This window comes from Pogonomyrmex barbatus, unplaced genomic scaffold (genome assembly GCF_055798465.1).
Source record: "Pogonomyrmex barbatus isolate J1 unplaced genomic scaffold, ASM5579846v1 scaffold4, whole genome shotgun sequence".
In the NCBI taxonomy this organism is placed as follows: domain Eukaryota; kingdom Metazoa; phylum Arthropoda; class Insecta; order Hymenoptera; family Formicidae; genus Pogonomyrmex; species Pogonomyrmex barbatus.
The window spans coordinates 9,056,180-9,075,553 of record NW_028297138.1 but is presented as its reverse complement, the minus strand read 5'-3'; the positions used below and the strand labels follow the sequence as shown (position 1 = coordinate 9,075,553).

The 19,374-nt window shown below is 35.5% G+C and overlaps 6 protein-coding genes across 11 annotated transcripts; 4 read left to right on the top strand and 2 right to left on the bottom strand.

Annotated features, from left to right (window-relative positions):
- The first annotated feature begins 850 nt into the window (after nucleotides 1–850).
- Poc1 (Proteome of centrioles 1) lies at nucleotides 851–3,417 on the top strand. Its single transcript, XM_011649356.2, has 6 exons — nucleotides 851–1,020; nucleotides 1,638–1,993; nucleotides 2,080–2,290; nucleotides 2,352–2,551; nucleotides 2,638–2,922; nucleotides 3,017–3,417. Exons 1-6 carry the CDS (start codon nucleotides 924–926, stop codon nucleotides 3,329–3,331), a joined length of 1,464 nt encoding a protein of 487 aa, XP_011647658.2. The 5' UTR covers nucleotides 851–923; the 3' UTR covers nucleotides 3,332–3,417.
- Nucleotides 3,335–4,487, bottom strand: Atox1 (Antioxidant 1 copper chaperone). Its single transcript, XM_011649358.2, has 3 exons — nucleotides 4,323–4,487; nucleotides 4,168–4,243; nucleotides 3,335–3,906 (listed from the first exon to the last, which is right to left on the bottom strand). Exons 1-3 carry the CDS (start codon nucleotides 4,332–4,334, stop codon nucleotides 3,779–3,781), a joined length of 216 nt encoding a protein of 71 aa, XP_011647660.2. The 5' UTR covers nucleotides 4,335–4,487; the 3' UTR covers nucleotides 3,335–3,778.
- Nucleotides 4,488–5,214: 727 nt separating this feature from the next.
- Nucleotides 5,215–11,774, bottom strand: Lnk (SH2B adapter-like protein Lnk). 3 transcript variants are annotated; one of them, XM_089080924.1, is made up of 6 exons: nucleotides 11,449–11,774; nucleotides 10,280–11,325; nucleotides 8,879–9,762; nucleotides 8,602–8,801; nucleotides 8,262–8,519; nucleotides 5,215–7,049 (listed from the first exon to the last, which is right to left on the bottom strand). In XM_089080924.1, the coding sequence occupies exons 2-6, from the start codon at nucleotides 10,822–10,824 to the stop codon at nucleotides 6,912–6,914; spliced, it is 2,025 nt and encodes a 674-aa protein (XP_088937050.1). In that variant the 5' UTR covers nucleotides 10,825–11,325; nucleotides 11,449–11,774; the 3' UTR covers nucleotides 5,215–6,911. The 3 variants fall into 3 exon arrangements, with proteins under 3 accessions (XP_088937050.1, XP_088937049.1, XP_088937051.1); XM_089080923.1 differs by having other exon boundaries at nucleotides 10,280–11,774; XM_089080925.1 differs by having other exon boundaries at nucleotides 6,907–7,049; nucleotides 8,178–8,519; nucleotides 10,280–11,773.
- Nucleotides 11,775–12,276: 502 nt separating this feature from the next.
- Nucleotides 12,277–15,596, top strand: JTBR (jumping translocation breakpoint protein JTBR). Of its 3 annotated transcripts, none has more exons than XM_089080929.1 (4): nucleotides 12,277–12,532; nucleotides 12,665–12,898; nucleotides 12,971–13,129; nucleotides 15,578–15,596. In XM_089080929.1, the coding sequence occupies exons 1-4, from the start codon at nucleotides 12,477–12,479 to the stop codon at nucleotides 15,579–15,581; spliced, it is 453 nt and encodes a 150-aa protein (XP_088937055.1). In that variant the 5' UTR covers nucleotides 12,277–12,476; the 3' UTR covers nucleotides 15,582–15,596. The 3 variants fall into 3 exon arrangements, with proteins under 3 accessions (XP_088937055.1, XP_025075829.2, XP_011647663.2); XM_025220044.2 differs by lacking the exon at nucleotides 15,578–15,596 and adding an exon at nucleotides 13,206–13,281 and having other exon boundaries at nucleotides 12,280–12,532; XM_011649361.3 differs by lacking the exon at nucleotides 15,578–15,596 and having other exon boundaries at nucleotides 12,287–12,532; nucleotides 12,971–13,232.
- On the top strand, nucleotides 13,215–15,299 carry Gstcd (glutathione S-transferase, C-terminal domain containing). The gene has a single exon (XM_025220043.2). The coding sequence runs from the start codon at nucleotides 13,215–13,217 to the stop codon at nucleotides 14,937–14,939; it is 1,725 nt and encodes a 574-aa protein (XP_025075828.2). The 3' UTR covers nucleotides 14,940–15,299.
- An 84-nt stretch (nucleotides 15,597–15,680) lies between the features above and the next one.
- Nucleotides 15,681–18,447, top strand: U3-55K (U3 small nuclear riboprotein factor 55K). Of its 2 annotated transcripts, none has more exons than XM_011649362.3 (8): nucleotides 15,681–15,883; nucleotides 16,260–16,393; nucleotides 16,458–16,555; nucleotides 16,657–16,884; nucleotides 16,985–17,097; nucleotides 17,195–17,391; nucleotides 17,489–17,832; nucleotides 17,913–18,447. In XM_011649362.3, the coding sequence occupies exons 1-8, from the start codon at nucleotides 15,830–15,832 to the stop codon at nucleotides 18,149–18,151; spliced, it is 1,407 nt and encodes a 468-aa protein (XP_011647664.2). In that variant the 5' UTR covers nucleotides 15,681–15,829; the 3' UTR covers nucleotides 18,152–18,447. The 2 variants fall into 2 exon arrangements, with proteins under 2 accessions (XP_011647664.2, XP_088937054.1); XM_089080928.1 differs by having other exon boundaries at nucleotides 16,446–16,555.
- Nucleotides 18,448–19,374: the final 927 nt, after the last annotated feature.

Below are 19,374 nucleotides of genomic sequence, written 5' to 3'. Positions count from 1 at the left end.
GAACACAATTCCATGACTGTCCCAAAAAAAAGTCGCTATCACCTTTTCGGCCGATGAAATTATATTCGTCTTCTTCAGAGCAGGTTCATCCTTCGCAGTCCACCGGTTTGATTGTTCCTTCGTTCCAGAAGTGAAGTAGTGGATCCAAGTTTCATCAACAGTTATTAATCGACTCAAAAAATCCGACTCGTTTCGTTTAAACCGCTCCAACAGGGTCTTGGAAATGTTCATTCGAATGCGTTTTTGGTCCACAGTGAGCAAGCGCGGCACCCAACACGCATTTAGCTTACATATGTTTAATTCTTTAGTCAATATATGACAAACACGTTCTTTCGATATGCCCACAGCTTCTGCTATCTCTCTAACTTTGATTCGACGGTCATCCAGTATCATTTGGTGAATTCTTTCAATATTATCGGCAATGGTCGCAGTTGTTGGCCGTCCCGAACGCTCATCATCAGCCAAGCTGGTACGACCACGTTTAAATTCAGCTGCCCATCTTTTCACGGTGGCAAATGATGGAGCAGAGTCCTCGTAAATAGCGTCTAACTCGGCTTTAATTTGCGTAGGCGTATTGCCTTTCAAATGCAAGAATTTAATCACGGCACGATATTCGATTTTTTCCATTTTTACAACAAAACATCTACTGATCGATTTTACAAAACATCTACTGGCACGAATAACTATCAAACAATAACTGAGCGTCTAAAATGGCTACAATTTTCATAGTATCTTTCAAAGCATGTAATTGTAATACCAGGTTAGTTAACGACACCGACGGTTGTCGGTGGACATGTACAGAATCCCGGCCCAGATTGGTTTTGATGACTAATGCCATCTTCGTGTTGAGGTTCAAAACTTGTCAGATGACCCTCGTATTTGATTAACGTAGTCACTGGCATCTATTTTGAATTGAATGCTCCATGCCGCGGTCACGCGTTGTTTTGGCATGGAAAGGGAAACCGTTCCAAAGTTGTGACGTTTGGGCACATCGTGTGAATCTTATGAATGAAATATTTCGTACGTAATTCTTATTTTAATATAAATATTTTTCTTACACGATTCTTGGACGATTCGTTCTTAAGCAATATCAGTAAAAATATTAGTTAAATCGAATAGAGACTGACAACATTCGTTATCAAGCTAGTGTCATTAGAATTTATATACATTCGCGTTGATTGCACGATAATTGCATCATTGATCTAAAAAATATTTATGAAGATATTTAATTTGCATAATATCTTTACATTTTTTAATATTTTCTAATTATGAAATTATTTGTTATGTCAATGACGTATTTTTTGAGGTTATTTTAGTTGAACTAATTTTTAATATTTATGTCTATTTTTACTAATATAGATTAATTTTAATGTTAATTTAATTTACTTTTTATTTTCTAGTTCTTGATTCTAATAATCAGATAAAGAATTAGATCAAAATCAAAGTTAGTCTATGTTGATAGAAATAGACATTATTTTTTTAATATAATTCAAGTTGTAACAAGAACTTTAATGTAAACTTGAATCAAAACTTTATTCTTTATTATTTGTACTATAAGTTTGGCTTTATATTTTATATTTTATTTGTTATTTGTTATACTTCTTTCCTCTATCATTGAATTACTTTATTGTTAACAGGAGGAAGAATGATACAGACTGCCTGTGATCCTACATTCGAGAGACATTTTAAAGGTCACAAAGATAAAATCACAGCTCTATGTTTTCATCCAAATGCTATACAACTTGTATCAAGTAGTCTGGATAAAACATTGTTGGTATGGAACTTGACAGAATCAGTGCGAGCTTATAGATTTATAGCTCATAAAGATGGTGTTTTGGATGTGTGCTACGCACCATCCGGAGAAGCTATAGCCAGTGCTTCAAAAGACAGATCGGTCCGAATCTGGATTCCTAAAGTTACAGGACAATCAATAGATTTTAGAGCTCACAGTTCTGCTGTCAGGTCAGTGCAGTTTAGTCCAGATGGAAAAAAGGTAATATTTGAATATAATTTAATTCATTAATATAAATATATCGCCATAAGTGATCTTTGTAATTATGATTTTGTTGATACTTTTAGTTACTCACTGCATCAGATGATAAAAGTATAAAGCTATGGACAGTATGTCAAAGAAGATTCCTGACATCATTCAGTGGGCATACTAGTTGGGTTAGGTGTGCTAAATTTTCTCCTGATGGGAGACTCTTAGTGTCGTGTAGTGATGACAAAACAATAAAAGTATGGGACATCACCAGTGGACAATGTGTCAAAACCTTTAATGAGATAAAAGGTTTGTTGAACGAATAATAATTTCATATCTTGGACATCCAGAATAAATTTTGCTATATTAGCTCCTGCCATCTATGTGGAATTTCATCCAAGCGGAGCAGCTATTGGATCAGCAAATGTGGGTGCATGTGTTAAAATATACGATCTAAGAACAGGCTCTCTTTATCAGCATTATGCTGCTCATAAAGGTCCTGTAAATATGATCAAGTTTCATCCCAAAGGTAACTTCATGTTGACAGCTTCTAGCGATTCTACAATGAAGGTAATTTAATATTCTGATTTGATATAAAAGTTTCTTGATAAATAAGTAATATATTTGCTAATGAGTTAACGAGAAATATCGGCTAGGTTTTAGATCTACTAGAAGGCCGTCCAATCTATACTCTCAGGGGTCATAATGGTAGCATAACATCTATAACATTTTCGCAAGATGGTGAATTTTTCACTTCTGGTGGCGCAGATCAACAAGTTTTAATGTGGAAATCTAATTTTTGTAAGGATGATCAACCTAGAAAGATTTCTAAACAATTAATATCTTCTATCAATAAACGGAAACGCGACGATGTAGATGGGAAATCACATGCAAAGAGTGACAAACATGAGGAAGATGTATATGAGGAGCAGAAGGATGAGGTAATAACTTAATATACAAATGCAATCGATCAAACTGAGAAATAAAAATAATCGATTTGGTTAGCAATAGTTAATTTTATTAATGTTATTTCAGCACTTATTAGACACATTAGGAGAGTTGGATTTGGAATCGAATAGAAATTATTATAAAGGACCTATAAGTGAAATACCTTTGAGGAAAGTCGAACCTGAAGTGATTAATATGAAGAATATTAAATCTCGCGAAAGAGATCATATAGCAAACGTGCCAATTCTACAAGATCAGATGTTATTTCATGCACGTTCATCTAATCAATCTGTTAAAGCAGTAGAAGCACTCCACAATCAAGTGCAATCATTACATGACGTTATTAATGTATTGGAACAACGCTTGACAGTATTAGAAGAGACGTTTAGAAAGAAAACTTGAATCTTCAATTACTAGGTTATAATTATTAATTATTTGTTATTTGTATATACATTTGTATGAATATATATTTGTACAATATTGAAAAATGATTAATTTTCCTAGCAGCAATCAAAATAATTTTACAATGTATTTTACAAAGATCATTCAAGAATTCATTGACGACTATTTTAATGTTTTATATTACGAAGAAATGCAGTGTGTTATATATACATTTATCGTGTCAAGAGAAATTCAAGAAATATAACTTGTGATACGCAAGTTACTTAGAACAATAGAAAATATTTTGTTATATATCTTAAATATGCTATTTATATATATATATACCAATACACAACCGAAATGTGATTTTTCTTTTTATATAGAAAAAAATATAACAAAAAATATCTATTATATGCTTGGCGTATTTAGCAGCACCTTGTAATATCATGACTCTTTATCTTCACAACTTTAAGACGTCCCTAAAAATTGGCAAGACTTCCCTGTTTTCTTGATTGTTTCCAAAATCTCATCTGAACTGAGCGCAGTGGTTACGTGTACTTTCTTCCCAGGTAAATCTATCTTGATGTCATCGATGCCTATGTATCACATAGTAAACAATTTATCAGACATACTTGGAACATAAATCATAGCATATATGCATCTTTTCTTATTAAAATAATGTTGTGTCATGTTCATGTTTAATGCTATACAATATATTTAACCTCATTTCCTACTTCAATTTTCACAGAAGTAAATCTTCGAGAAATTTTGACGGGACATTTTTTCATGGAATATGCATGTATATACGGAAATATTTTTTACTTGTAAAATTAATTATTATGAATATTCTCATATACCTGCTTTCTTTTTGAGTACGTTCTGTACAGCGTTCGAACATCCCTCACATGTCATTTCGACGCTGAACTCGTGCACCTGATAAATAGATCGTTCATCAAACAGGTAGCTCAAACACCTGAATTCATTCGAAATTAAAATATCATTCTGTTGTTACCTGAGCTGCCATAATAAATGTCCAGAATTCGACGTCAAACGTGTCAAACAGACCACTTCCGAATCAGATGACGGTATTCGTATTGAGAATGTATGTACGATAGAAGAGAAAGTTTTATCTGCAGCTGCACCGTAGCTGCAGATAGCGTGTATTTATCGTATATTGACTATTCCTGATTACAAAGAAATCAAGTATTTGTCAAAACGATTGACTTTTTTCGTGAATGATAAAGATAACGATACAATCGAAAAAAATATTTAATTACGATTTAACACAAAAATTTCCGCTAATTTTGTATACTTGTCTCGAAAAATGAAATTTTCAAAATGTCGAAATTAAGTTTGGTTTTATAATTTTCATGAATATAAAAATATCGTTTTGGTTTCATGTTCGAAAATTATTGTTGCTGAGGCATCAACTGATATATTTCGCGTTCAAAATCATTTATTAGAAGGGACTATTATATATTTTTGTATATATTTAAATTTTAGTTTTTTTACATTCTTTTTTATATGTGTTTATTATAATTGAGAATAGTTTAAAATAAATAGGTATATATAAACCGAGAATTAAATACAGAGATAAATAATTTATCTAAAGTTAAAATAAAAAGATAAGCTAAATAATATAAATAAGATAATATCCTGCCTGATCAAGAAATGTATTAATAGTTTAAAAATTGTTTAAAACTTTTCTTCTAATTTCAAATTAAAAATTTATGAAAATATTTTTAATTTTGATTATAAAATACTCATAAATAATTAATAATTTTCTATAAAAAAAAATCATCAGTTTTCTTAATTCTTTCTAATAATTCTTCAGACTAATAAACACGATGCAAATAGAATATTTCGCACGATATCTATCAGTAATTGGAAGTAACATTGCAGAATTCTCAGGGGATTCAGTTTTTATTTTCATCCTTGCATCTTGACATAAGGTAGAAAAGTATTATGGTTGAATGCTTAGTAGTTGTCAAACTCTGTATACCTCAGAACTGTCTTCTCAATTGCGGCTACACGAGGAACAAGCTTACATCCTACTTACAGCATGATCTTGCGAGCATTTCGACTAAAAGGATGAATTTGTGATACAGACTTTCCGGATTTTTTTCTAGATCGACTATAATTTTCTTACATTTTTCTGTCTCTTTTTCGTTCGTTTTTTTGCGATGGAAACTCTATTCCTATAACTTTCGGCATGGCGAGTAGTGTGTGAAATATACAAATGCGTGATAAATTTGTCTGTTTTACGAGTCTCTTGAATAAAGAACATAGACTGGCACGGACGGCAACGGGGGATTATTGGATGCCTTGTGCGAATGAGAGATCTTATCACAGTAATCAGTTCGGCTCGTACTGAGGATACCTGCTTTGCACGTTTCACAAATCGGAATACTCTGTCGATCATTGTTCTCTATCATACGTGTTGTACCACTCATCCATAACATTTATCTATAGTCTAATTTTGCACACTCAGTCATATTGCTCTATGGTGTTAATGATAATTCTTAGCCGTTACACAATTTGTTAATACACGTCGATACGACTTGTCGAATACGATTGTTGCTATTTTAGCAGGGATATATAGAGGGACCATACTTACTGTATGCTCGAAATGCTTTATCATTTCTGTTCATCCCGTATGCAAATATAGTCGTATTCTCCTTTCTTCCCCTTCTTTTTATTCGCTCGACGAATTTACACACTGATTTTACACTGATGAGGACTGGGGTATTTATTATAAATATCGCTGCTCGCCTTATGCTTATCGATGGTTAAAGGGCACATTACATTTATTCGCCCTACGCGAAGCATTGGGATTAAGTGACAATGCGGCTGAAATGCAATTTTGTATAACAAACTGTACTCGTGACGAAGCGGGATTTAATAATATTTTAGCTTTAGCTTTGGCGTACTTGTCGAAGTCTTCGGGATGGCTCAAAGACGTAAATGGGAATCGCGATACATTGGCAGTTCATAGTACTTGCGATTCCATAGATTATTATTCCCCATCGGATACATATGGCACGCATGCTTTCACGTACAATGTTACGTGTATTTAATCAAGCGGTGTAACGAGACCTGGGTCTTTTCATTAAAATATATCCATTCTCTCAGTAAAAATATATATGAGGAGGCTATTAGAGTTCGGTAAAGACGAGTCGGATACATGCGAACCTGCGAAAGGGAGCTCTGTGGAATGCTGTGGCATTAAGGGGGTGACAATTTGAGCACAATATTATAAAATAATTATTGCTAACTTAGACTCGTTTTGCTAATAATCTATTCTATTTCTTAGTATTCGATGTAAATGCGATGCAAATACGTTGCTGATTAATCGTAAAGATATAATGTCAAATGCTGAATGCAAGAGTCAATGATTGGAAGATAGTCTCCAAAAAAAGGGGGAGGAAAAAGAAAAAAACGCAGTTCTTTTGTACTAGTAAAGTGATGCGCTTTCTCGCAAACAGTAGTTTATGGTGTGACGCAATTCTGGAAATAAAAACTGCCATTACTTCATCGTTCACGTTCAGTCCGTCGGACTGACTGGATTGTAGCCTGATGGTGGGTTAGCGTGAATCCAGCGTCAGAGAAAACTATAAGTGTTCTGAACTGCTCTGCCAGTGGACGAAGCCGAGCCCTGTTGCTCTGCAATGGTATTCTGCTGCTCTAGTCTCTCCAATGATTCCACGCGCGTTCTTATAGAACCACCATAAGTGCGTACCTATTTTATTAACATTTCATAAGTATACCCGTATATGTTCCCGATTTTGCTATCTTATCGGAAGTTTCTCTTAAAGTTTCTGGATTTTGGAAGTAGTAAAATATATATATCGTGTCTGAAAAATGCTCGTCAGTGTCTCAGAATAAAATCTACAATAAAAGCTATAATATAAAATGAATAAAATTTATAATAAAATTTATAATAAAATTTGGCTTTATTGCAGTATTGTATGGAATATAAATAACATTAAGAATGCAAATATCTATATCAAAGCATAAAATAAATCTCGGATATCCATTTTACTAAATAACTCGCGAAAATTACATATAATAACGTATATCATAAATCTTATCGATTCATCATAGAGAAATATCGACGAGAATTTTTCTAACATTTTTTACGAAAATATAAGCAAATAAGATTTTTTGTCCAGAATATTAGTACTAGCCTATTAATTTAATAATACTATTTTTTATATATTTTTGAAAGCGATTTAATTTTCAAATTGTCAGAATACTAATTGATATTTTGAATTCTCCTTTATTGCTTATAAATAGCTGATATAATTTTTTTATGTAATAATAAAGTAAACCAGAAATTTCAAGAAAAAGCCTTCACACGTAAAAGCGAGCTCCTTGTCCCACGGTCATGTTTCTCTCAACTGTATCTCACACATTTATATCATACCAAACTTTTCACAACAATTTCATCACACGGTAACAATTTTGTATATTTAGCCGAATGATATACAAATTTAATGAAATTATCGTTTATAAAATAATTAAAAATAATAAATAAATAAAAAAGGTATAAGAGTGTGTTGTAACATAATATATCTTGGATATGAAAAAAATTTGAAAAAGTATAAATATAAGGAATATATATTATTTGATTTTTTTCTGGGAGGTGCATATATTTTTGAACGTATTATATTAAATAAATTATATAATAATTTGATCATAAAAAAGATACATAAATTGGTTGCGTTGTATTTAACTTTGTATATCAATCTATACAAATTTCCATCAAGTTTTCCGGCAAGTTTACACAAATGCAAACACCGATTAAATTTTCTCTATTATCGACCATACAATAAATATGGGCGCTTTAGCTGGTTTATCTACTCACTGTCTGTAGATTAGACTTCAGACTGTGGGTGTTGGCCACTCGCGCTCACACAAGAGGAGTTAGACTTCCACTGCAGACTCTTACTTCTCTGGGCTCCAGGGTTGCCGGAGGTCTCCTCTCTTGCAACTGTTGTACATTCGAACTACTCGCCACGTTATGATGCCCCGATCGTGATGCATGATTCGTCGCCACTACATACTCTGTTAAAGTAACATCCGCAGTCCCACCAGACTCGAGTGGTATCGCGTTCTGGCGAAAATGTTCAAGCATATCGTATATCGCAGGAAAACATAGATGTTGAACTCGGCAATGGCCCTGATCATTTAGCGTCATCCGTAAATGCTGTAATAAAAATGATACATATATAATGATAAAAATTAATTTAAATATCATAAGCGTTAAAAGAAATAATATATGTAGTTACTTTTGCTCTTCCTTGGAAATTAAAAGTTAATACAAATTCGCCTTTTCTGGTCTCGCTTTGTCGAACCAGAAATACGCCATGACCATTAGCTGCACTGTGTAACACGAGCTGTGCAGCATCCGAGCGAGGAAGGGTGCCATGAAACCATGGGTATTCTCGTAAACTACTCGACAAATCCAGCTCACCTTCGTTAGCAGGCACTGCAGACAAATATAATAATTTTTTACTTATATTCTAGATTATATTCTTATAACTTGCACATAAACTCATTTCTTACTTTGCTCGATTTCTTGCTGAGAGGAACATAATTCTAGATTACTGCTGCTACGCATATGAAGTCTTGGAGGTAATTCCGGCGGATTGCCCTGCGAGTCGTCACCATGTTCATGACTAGCGGATCGGAAGCTCTTACTCGCCGAATTGGCTCGTAATCGATCACTGTCGGATCCGATAGCCAGCGAACCGTGGCCTAGGGAATCACCTAAGGAATCACCCGGTCCGGAACCGGGAGCGCTAGAGCTTTGCTGCACAGTTCGCATGCAATATCTGATCGTCGCCAACCACGATTTCATATCATTCGAATCGTGCGCCTCGATGACAAATTCCATATTCTGAGTCTTCAAAACGAACGTGTTCTCGTGATCCGGCATTTCGAGTGCCGTAGTTTCCCTTGCTTCCGTTATCGCCGAGCAAAAGACGCCGCTTCGTGGTTTTACAGCTTTCGGCGGAGAGTAAAATTCCAACATGTAACCACCGATGGCTTTTATTAGAGCTAACCGTGATTTTTCCCATTTTTGTGTGCCGTCTATGTTTTCTCCCATCAAAGAATTAACGATTCCTTCCTTTCGACACTCCACCACGATTTTCGATAGCTTTGCCTTGGAGTGCTTGTCTTTACGGTGTTCACTGTGAGACAATTCGACTTCATCGCTCTGTTGTTTGTGGAAGAAACTCTTGCCTTTTTTAAGTCCCTTAAAAGATAATCTGCGGAAGAAAGGTTTATGGGCAGGCTTCGGTGACACCGCCTCTCCTTCATGTTCGGAATAGTCGCTGAATTCCTCATGTGATGATGCGCGAACTGGTGCATTGATATTTTGACTCGCAAGGTTTATGTCTCTCTCATTAGCTACTATGCTCCTAGTATCATGCAACGATAGTGATCTAAAAATATACAAGAGCATTATTATTATTATAGTAAACTACAAAAACAAATTTTCATGATTTAAATAAGAATACAATTTATGATATGATATGGTATGATAAAATATATATCTACAATAAATATAATAAAAAAAAAAAATTAAAAACAATTCCTCGTGTGAAATAAGAATTTTATACAAGATTTTAACTTTTAGATTTTAATTCTCTCTTTGGTACAATTTGGTTACCGATATACCATTATTATTTATCTCGTTATTAAAATATTCTCATATTCTCATTATATTTTTATGTAACAAACACGGATATCTACAAATCTGCAAATTTTAATTTATATTTTATCATTTTTCACGAATCTCATATTTTGAACGAGAGCTGCGCACGAAACTTCGTTCCCCCAAACGTTTCCCATTCAGGAGATTACTTCAATGTTTACTTCCTGACATGCGAAAGGTTAATGGTCGCTACGGCACTACGTGACAGCACAACGGCCGCGCAAAAAAAGAATCATGACACGCACCTCACGCTCTGACGCAAGTACTCGCTCTCGAAGTGCTCGCAGAAGCTTTCGACGAACTTTCGCAGGAAGTCACGGTGCGAGAGATTGGCGCGGGCGCTCTCGGGCAAGTTCAAGCTAACGTAGGTGCAAAACGCCTTGGCGAAATCAGAGGCCGAGGCGCGGGCGTGTCTCTCGCAGAACTCGATCCAGCCGGTCGCTGCTTCCGGCGACGCGGCGGTCGCCGTGGACGACGTGGCCGTCGTCGTTGTAACCGGTGCCGCCGTCGCCGCCGCCGCTGTGGTCGTCGTCGTTGCTGCCGCTGCCCCCGCCGTCGTCGTCGTCGTCGTCGTCGTCGTTGTTGTTGTCGACGTAGTCTCCGTAGCTAACGCCGTCGTCGTCACCGCTATCGCCGTCGCCGTCGTCGCCGTCGTCGTCGTCGTCGTCGTCGTCGTTGCCGTCGACGGCGTCGTCGCTGTCGTCAGCTTCGTTGTCGTCGATACCGTCGTATTAATCGCCGACGATGTCGCGATGCTCGCTGTCGGCGTGCTCGTGGCGTAAACACTCATTACCGGCGTCTGGCTTGCGTAGGAGGCGGAAGATCTCCCCCCCTCGTACCACCCCCGCCGTCGCCGCCGTTGCCGCTGCCACCACCACCACCGCCGCCACCGCCGTCGCGGCTGTGGCCGCCACCCGTCGCTCTCCACTCTCACCCACTACTGTCGCCGTCGTCGTCGCCGTCGCCCCCCCCCCGTTCCCACCCCAGAGTTCCTTCACGAGTACGAATGTCGCCGGCGTTGAGAGTGGTGGTGAATACGCGTACGAGAGACGCGCGCGACCGACATATCACACCACCCCCCGCTCGTATACGCGTTCGTCGTAAAACTAATAATCACGGCGGCTGCTGAATAGCCACAGTCCAGTACACATGCATACACACGCACACACTGGGATATAACACAGCGTAGGAAAAGAAAAGAAAACCGGGAGTAATTGGAGTATTGATGAGAATCTACGAAAATTCGTTACATCTTCCACACGTGCTCTATTTCACAATTCATCGTATCATTCTGTAAAATAAGCAAATGAGGGATGAACAATCGGAATCGACGCTAAATGCGATTTCAGAACGGCCGGGGAGAATCCAAAGGGGAATCCCTCGCTCGTTTCTTATCAATTTCACACGCGTTCACCTGTGATGGTTCTTTCTTCCTTATCTGTTGTTTTTTTTCTCTTTTTCCGTCCGTATCTTCCGCTGCCGGATAAACAATAATCATCGGTGGCGATGACTTCGTCGAAGTCCACGCGGGAACACGCGTATCAACATCCGGCGACGATCTTATCACGCATGTGTCAAAGTCAAGCACGCGTAGTACACGCGTGATTCTCACATTCTCTTTCTCGGCCTGCGAAAATATTTACGGGCATTTTGTAATAAAATACACGCGCGAAATGCGTGATACACGCAATTCGTTAATACTACTGGCGCACTCTGCTCTCCTTCTACTCTCCCTCCCCCCCTCTCTCTCTCTCTCTTTTCCATTCGAGGTTAGATGATCGCGTGGTCGATACTTTTGCACATAGAAATTCGTCTTTAGGTCACCATCGTTAATTTTATTGCATTGCGTAGAATACTTGCAACTTTGTTACATATAAAATGATTCAGATTAAATGTTTGTAAATGTCATATTTTTTATTTGATTCTGATGTTCTGATTTCTACCATATAAATTATTATTTCTAATTTAATTCTATTAAGGAACAAATAATTAATCCTTATTGGACAAGTTAATTGCTGATTAAATTATGTCCGTTTCTATCAATATTTATTTTAATTTCTAATTTATTTATTTTCTTTTTTTTTTATTAAAGATGAGTAAGTATATATTTTATATAGTTATTATTTATTTATTTAAAGATAATTTTTTTTCCAAGCAGAAATATTAACTTTTGCTTCCTAAATTATTATCTGTTCAAAAATGTATGAAATGTATTTTTTTCATATTGAAATGAAAATTTCTTCAATTCAAAGTATGATTTTGCAGATTCGTGATTACGCGATACAACTCTGCATTTTGTGCGAATGAATATGAAAATTATGGACACCTGTAGTTTGCGATTCTCCGAGGGAGGTCTCTTTGTAGTTTTCCCTGCGATCCTAGTGGATCCTTAACCTAATTAGAGCAGAGTGTAAAAATTGAAAAAGTAGAAATATCTCCGACATGATCGAATCTTGTACGAAAAAACGAATGTTGTTAGGTATAACATTTTTAGGAGGGTTAGTTTCTCACGTAATTATTAAATTTAAGAGATTGATGCAAGCTTAAAAGCTGTTAAACAAGCTTTTGTACACATCTAATCAAACTTTTGTGTGTGTGTGTGTGTATGTGTGTAATTACATTTCTTACAGATTGACAGTATTAGCGTTAATTATTGAGAGTCATTGGACGAACAGCACGAATAAGCTTTACATCGATAATTACGAGAATAATTCCTCCTGCATCTCTGGCGAGGAATACGAGGTAATATCAGAGTGCCATCCATGCACCGCTTTTGAAATTGCCAGCGAAAGTATCGGAATTTGTGTCCGTGCCAGATATAAGGAAGTGTTGAAGTGCAAGAGTGGTGAAACGATAACAAGAAGGTAAAAATTATTAATGGAATTTTAGTATATCTGATTCTATGTGCTACATTCTTATGTATGTTTGTGTTATAGCTGCGACAAAGTGGCTTGGTTGGAAGAAAGAGCGTTCTGGAAGTTTGAAGGTTTCATGTTTGCTGCGACAGTTATCTCTTGTTTCATTGTATATTGGAGAGAGAATGTATTGAGACAGAGGATAATTCGAAAAGTAGCAAGGCAGTTGCGAATTAGTGTGTGAGTGTTCTGGGTTAGGAACTGATATATAAGAGTTTGTATATTTTATAATTTTATATTTCTATCGCTTGTTTAGAAAAAATAGATGAAAATGAGTGATGTATATTTAGCAATATATTCCATAGCAGACATGTGTCTTGCTCCGATAGAAACAGTAGTAACTCTGTTTATTATAAAGTATTGTGAGTCCTCAATTAATATCAAGCTGATACCAAGTAAACAAGAGTTGACTGAGCAAGCATATATGATAGATCTTACGAGTTTTGTCTATGAGATTATAAATATAAATGAAATGCCTCATTATGCGAGTTCATGCGAATTACCGAATGTTACTGTGAACGGGAACAGCTGCATGGCTGGCTTATGTACTGTACTAAGACAGATTGTAAAAAGTGCAAATCCAAAATATTTGATGAACGATGGTAATAAGTTATTAGGTTTTAAGGGTTCTTGCTTGATGGCTTGCTCTGAGGCAAGCATATGGACTAAATTCTGCGAGGTCGATTTAATTTTAACTTTAAAGTCTCTAGCTAGAAGTTATCCAGAAAAATCTGAATTGCCAGTTAGCTTAGCCAGATTCGAATGCCACATGTCTCAGCCAGTTAAACTGCATAATCTGTACAAATATACGATGTGCAAGAAATTCGCTGCGCTTGATATAAGTAGACGAGACGAAACGGGTTTGCCAGAACATACGTATGCAGAAGGTGCATGTATTACATTATCTGATATAATCATCTTCGTGTGTATGCACATCCTGCTGAATATGTTTTCGAGTCAGATGATATTAAAACTGGTACCCCTAACAGCCAAATGGTATGACAGAATGTTGGCAGATCAATTCATAATAAAATGTTTAAGTTGTTTACCCTTATCAAAGAATTGTAACTCAGACATACTCCAATACACGCTTCCAGCTGTAGTAAATGAGAGCTTATACAAGAGTGATCCGAAACGGTACAAGCCAAAAAATCGCATTTACACTAGGCAAGAGGATATAGAACATTCTTTGCAGTTAGTTGAAGACATGAAGATCTCAATGCAGCTTGACATCGAACCGTTTGGTAAAATGGATCTCAATTGGTCTGACATTCCTTTCGATGCCACGCCAGAAGGCGGTTCGTTGCCACCTGCGAGATTGCAACGGAAGCAAGAACAATTACAAAATCTATGCAAGCCCGTTTTGAAATTGGCGAAAGCAGGAAACACTATTGTAGATTTCTGTTCTGGTAGCGGTCATTTGGGAATATTGATAGCGTATTTGCTGCCTCATTGCACAATCATTCTACTAGAAAACAAAGAAGAATCTCTAAACAGAGCCAAAAAGAGAGTACAGAAATTGAAGTTGACAAATGTGAAGTTCTATCAGTGTAACTTAGATTATTTCAAAGGGGACTTTGACATTGGCACGTCTTTACATGCTTGCGGTTTAGCAACCGACTTAGTAATTCAACGTTGCATACAAAAGAATGCGATTTTCATAAGTTGTCCTTGCTGTTATGGCTCGCTGCAGGATTGTCATCAGCTGACGTATCCACGAAGCGATATATTTAAGGGGCGTTTTAATAACAAGGAGTACTCATATTTGAGTCATGCAGCAGATCAGACGCATGATGAACTGAATATCAAGACTAAGCAAGGCTATAAATGTATGACAATTATAGATACAGATAGGAAGCTGTTCGCTGAACAATTTGGGTATAAAGTTTATCTCGCTAAACTAGTCCCAGAAACGTGTACACTTAAGAATCATCTATTAATTGGCATACCAAAGGATAAATTAATACATAACAATGCAAGTGACAATTGATGATTTGTTTTCGCCATAACATTCTTTTGCAAATAAATGGCATTGGTATTGAGAATATTAATTAATTGTGCCAGCGATTTTCTTATGTTGACATTAATACGCAAATATTGTTGAAATATTGTAGTAATGAAAGAATATTTATTGATATATGTATAGGACGTATTTATCTTATATATAGTATCTTTTTATTCTAATTTTAATTTTAAAATTAATAAAAATTTAGCAGAAGAGAAAGGAAAGTATGCATTTCATAAATTTTTATTAAAATTTTATAAAATGTAAATTTATATTCCGTTTAAATTTTAATGATATTATTATATAGAAATGCTTTCTATTGTTAATAAAATCTGCAATAATGAATTTTTGTATTACATATGTTATATAAATATAACATTAGAAATTCTCAAAATATGTAAAATTGCATTTTTAATTTGCGATCTGTGCATTAGACCTGTTCTTTTTGGCTGAATTAGTTGTACTAGTTCACAGTTTATCTTTCTTTCTTACACTGGAAGAAGAAAGATAAACTCTGAACTAGTGCAGCTAGTTTAACTAAAAAGAACAGACTCATATTAATATTCATGATTCTGTATATGTACTATGATATTGTATAATGATCATAGATTTTCTAATTTTAGGTAGTAGATACCGAAAGATAAATAAATAATACTACGAATTCTCTAAAAAATTTTTTGATTGGTCAATTGATAAATTTCATTGTTCTGATTGGTCAATCAAATACTTTGACGCTCGGTTTCTTACTGGTGAATTTTGATCATATCCATGGTTATGTGAAATGAACTTAAAGCATAACTTAACCTAAAATAACTGTTTGTGACGCACGTGGTTAAGAAGCTATTTGTTTATAACAATTATTTTCCATTGTCGTGATGTCATTTTTTATAAGAAGTGGTAGTCGAGGAAATAGCGGACAGAAGCGTAAAGTAAGCTTTATAAATATTTTATCTTAGAAATATTGTTTTCCTGTTTGAAGGTTAAGATTAAATTTTTATATCTATTTTATATTTCTCAAGATTCTTGTTAAATTGTTGTTTTTATGCTATATCAATTATTTGTTTAATAAATTGTTATAGATAACGCGATAGCAAAATATTAGATAATTTGAATATGTCTATAAAACAATATATCTATTATAATTTTTTTCTTGTCCTTTTATTCAATACATTGATGGTTGATAATGGAGTTAAGAGTAACACATTACTATTAGTTACTTTTTTCAGTAACAAATTGATAACAATAAGTTATTTTTCAATTTTTTTTAACTCTGATTATTAACTCATTATTTATTTATAATTTTAGTTCAATGGCCATGTTAGTAAGACATCTGTTCAGTCAACATTAAAGCAATCTAAGAAAACAAAGAAGTCTATACCTGATGATGATAATGAAAGTATTGCCAGTACAGATGAAGAATTTGCAGAAAAAAACACAAGGTAATAGTAGCTGAATATGTTATGATATTTAAGGAGCTTAAAAATTATAAAGATTGTGTTTTAGAGATGAAGTACAAAGTGAAACCGAGGAAGAAGAGGAAACTGCGCAAGAGAAACGTTTGAGAATTGCAAAGAAATATCTTGAAGAAATCGAAGAAAAAGGTGTGAAATTTAACGAAATATATTTTACATTTGGTTTACATTATTTTGAAAAGAAAGAACAAACGAGATTTTATATAATAAATTTATCTTGAATATTATAGAGAAAGATAGAGCAGAATTTGAAGAAGGTGCGGTTGCACGGAGATTACGCGAAGAATATCTAGAAGAGAAGGGCCGATTGAGGAAAACTATAGCAATAAATTATGTTGGTCATAATGAACTTATAATATTGAAATGCAAAGAACACAAATCGTCTATTACTTGCATTTGTCTTTCTAGCAATGGCAATATATTGTATTCAGGATCTAAGGATGGTAGTTTAGTTAAATGTAAGTTTGCAAATTTTAACTTTAGATGAATCATAGATTTTAAAATATGTGATCCATTGCATATCTATGTGCTTGACTTAAGTTGACAATTATTTATTAGGGTCAGTAAAGGAAAAAATAAAATTAAAAGCCATTAGAGGATGCAGAGGAAAAACGAAACCTGGAATGAAATCTATACGGTGTTTGGCGATTAGTACGGATAGCAAATTTTTGGTTAGTAAATTTAAATAATTTAAGTAAATTTAAATGAAATTCTTTTTTTGTTCAATACATAAAAAAATTGGCATAAAACCACAAGAGTTTTTTGTAGGTAGTAGGAGATGACGGATGTAAAGATATAAAAGTATTCTCTGGTGATACTCTTAGTCATATAAAGAATCTACAAGGTCACAGGAATTTCATATCCGGATTGGTATTCCGGAAAGATACACACACGTTATACTCCGCATCTGAAGATAGGAGTGTGAAAGTTTGGAATCTGGATGATATGGCTTATGTTGAATCTTTGTAAGTAACTTTATGAATCCGATGATATTTTCTGTTTTATGTAAATCTATTTTATCTCCAAGTTGTGTTTGACTTCAATGCCACTTTTTTCTTATAGATTCGGTCATCAGAGCGCTATCACATCTATTGACGCACTTTCGCGAGAGCGCGCTATAACGAGTGGTGGTTATGACGGAAGTATTAGGATATGGAAAATAGTCGAAGAATCGCAATTGATATTCAACGGACATAGCATTGGCAATAGCATCGATGCGGTTAAGCTCATCAATGAAGAAAATTTTTTCAGTTGTGGAGACGACGGACTGCTCTGCGTTTGGGGATGTTTGAAGAAGAAACCGCTGTGTACGGTGCCGGAGGCGCATGGAAAAGACGAAACCAATAATGAACCAATGTGGATTTCAAGTATTGCCACACTGTTAAATACAGATTTAGTAGCATCAGGTGTGTTATCATATATTTTTATATATGTTTATTGCTTCATTTCTATTTTTTATGAAATTAAAATCACTTGTGATTTCTAGGATCGCGAAATGGCACGATCAAATTATGGCAATGTGGTGAAAACTTTAAATCTTTAAATCTATTGTTTGAAGTTAAATTGACAGGTTTCATAAACGCGCTCGCATTTACTCCTGATGGAAATAATCTTATTGCTGGTGTAGGTACTGAACATAGAAATGGTAGTTGGTGGCGAATACCTGAAGCGAGGAATGCTATTGTAATTATACCACTAGTGCATAAGCAAAAAACAAATAAATAAACTTCAGATTAACTTATTAAATTTACATTTAATCAGCTAGATCAGATTTATATATTCTTTTTATAAATCTGTTAGAATGATTTATTTTTAGCTATATTCATGTTAATATTTTATAATAAATTTGCTAAAAAAAATTTATTAAGACACGACTGTTGTCTTCATTGACGATTTTATCGCGATTTAGAATCTATGCACAACAACGATGGTTTTGATGTGAATGAAATGAAAGAAATATTGGTCCACAGTACAAGTATTTATTCTGTACAAAAGTTGAGTTATAAAATATTATGTCCCTATTTTAGGTCTTGTTTTAGTCTTGTATACCATGCCGTCTTGAGTACATTCGTATAATAACAATATCGTCGCATGGAACGCCGGTGCTCGTCCGAGATAATATTCTCCTCCACTTCGTTTTAGCTCGATTTCGCGCGTGTTCTCTCTCTGAGAGACCATCTTGACTTCTACTTACGGACGATCATCGGCGTTCCATTCGCGCGAATCTTGGACTCACCGTGTACATATAAACCAAACCGACTTTAATCCGCATATTTATTCGAGTCAACAAACAGTAGTACAGCGAGTGTACGCTACTTCTTGTGCATTCTTGCGATAAGTTTTCAAACGAGTGCGATATATAGGCCATCCTTAATTGGGGGGGCACACCACCTTCCGTCGATCTTCTATCGTGTTGTTTTTTTCCCTTTCTGCTTTTCATTCTCTCTCTCTCTCTTTCTCTCTCTCCCTCTCCCTCTCTCTCTCTCTCTCTCTCTCTCCAGGCCGTGAGAGTGCTGTTCGGTGCGTTTTTTTTAAGGGTCCTCAAGCGACATCGTCTTCCACAAAAATACGCTCGATTAAATCTCTCCCTGTTTCTCTCGAGACCGGCATTAATTTCCGCGAGGCGGACTCGAGGGCTTATTCGGCTTGTTTATTTTCTTTTTTTGCTCTCCCTTCCCTTCCCCGCACATTTGGGTTTCTCATTCTTTTTTCTTTTTGTTATTTCTTTGCTGCCTCATATAATTATTCGGCCTTTGACGCGGTTGATACGAAGGTGTGTAAATTGACGCGCTCCGCGACAGGCGTAGCGCCTCTTCCTCTCTTTTCTTTTTTGTTCCTCGCGGTCTTTCCATCCCCGCTGATTGCCAGTCTTTCCCTCGTAAATTCTCTCGCCTTGGAAACCAGCCAGATTTATCAAAGTATCAAAGAGTCGCCTCTAATCTAGGATC

Bases quoted from the DNA above. Each gene is read 5' to 3' on its own strand.
- Poc1 (XM_011649356.2), top strand. From the start codon at position 924: ATGCCGCGGTCACGCGTTGTTTTGGCATGGAAAGGGAAACCGTTCCAA. The intron at 1,994-2,079 runs GTAATATTTGAA...TGATACTTTTAG, and splicing joins TTAGTCCAGATGGAAAAAAG to TTACTCACTGCATCAGATGA. The intron at 2,291-2,351 runs GTTTGTTGAACG...TTGCTATATTAG, and splicing joins AACCTTTAATGAGATAAAAG to CTCCTGCCATCTATGTGGAA.
- U3-55K (XM_089080928.1), top strand. From the start codon at position 15,830: ATGTCATTTTTTATAAGAAGTGGTAGTCGAGGAAATAGCGGACAGAAG. The intron at 15,884-16,259 runs GTAAGCTTTATA...TTATAATTTTAG, and splicing joins ATAGCGGACAGAAGCGTAAA to TTCAATGGCCATGTTAGTAA. The intron at 16,556-16,656 runs GTGTGAAATTTA...TGAATATTATAG, and splicing joins TGAAGAAATCGAAGAAAAAG to AGAAAGATAGAGCAGAATTT.
- Atox1 (XM_011649358.2), bottom strand. The intron at 3,907-4,167 runs GTATATGAGAAT...TGTGATACATAG, and splicing joins CGTACTCAAAAAGAAAGCAG to GCATCGATGACATCAAGATA.
- Lnk (XM_089080923.1), bottom strand. From the start codon at position 10,824: ATGAGTGTTTACGCCACGAGCACGCCGACAGCGAGCATCGCGACATCG. The intron at 9,763-10,279 runs GTGCGTGTCATG...GTATATTTTTAG, and splicing joins TACTTGCGTCAGAGCGTGAG to ATCACTATCGTTGCATGATA. The intron at 8,802-8,878 runs GTAAGAAATGAG...ATTTGTCTGCAG, and splicing joins TCAGCAAGAAATCGAGCAAA to TGCCTGCTAACGAAGGTGAG.
- JTBR (XM_025220044.2), top strand. From the start codon at position 12,477: ATGATCGAATCTTGTACGAAAAAACGAATGTTGTTAGGTATAACATTT. The intron at 12,533-12,664 runs GTTAGTTTCTCA...CATTTCTTACAG, and splicing joins GGTATAACATTTTTAGGAGG to ATTGACAGTATTAGCGTTAA. The intron at 12,899-12,970 runs GTAAAAATTATT...TTTGTGTTATAG, and splicing joins GGTGAAACGATAACAAGAAG to CTGCGACAAAGTGGCTTGGT.
- Gstcd (XM_025220043.2), top strand. From the start codon at position 13,215: ATGAAAATGAGTGATGTATATTTAGCAATATATTCCATAGCAGACATG.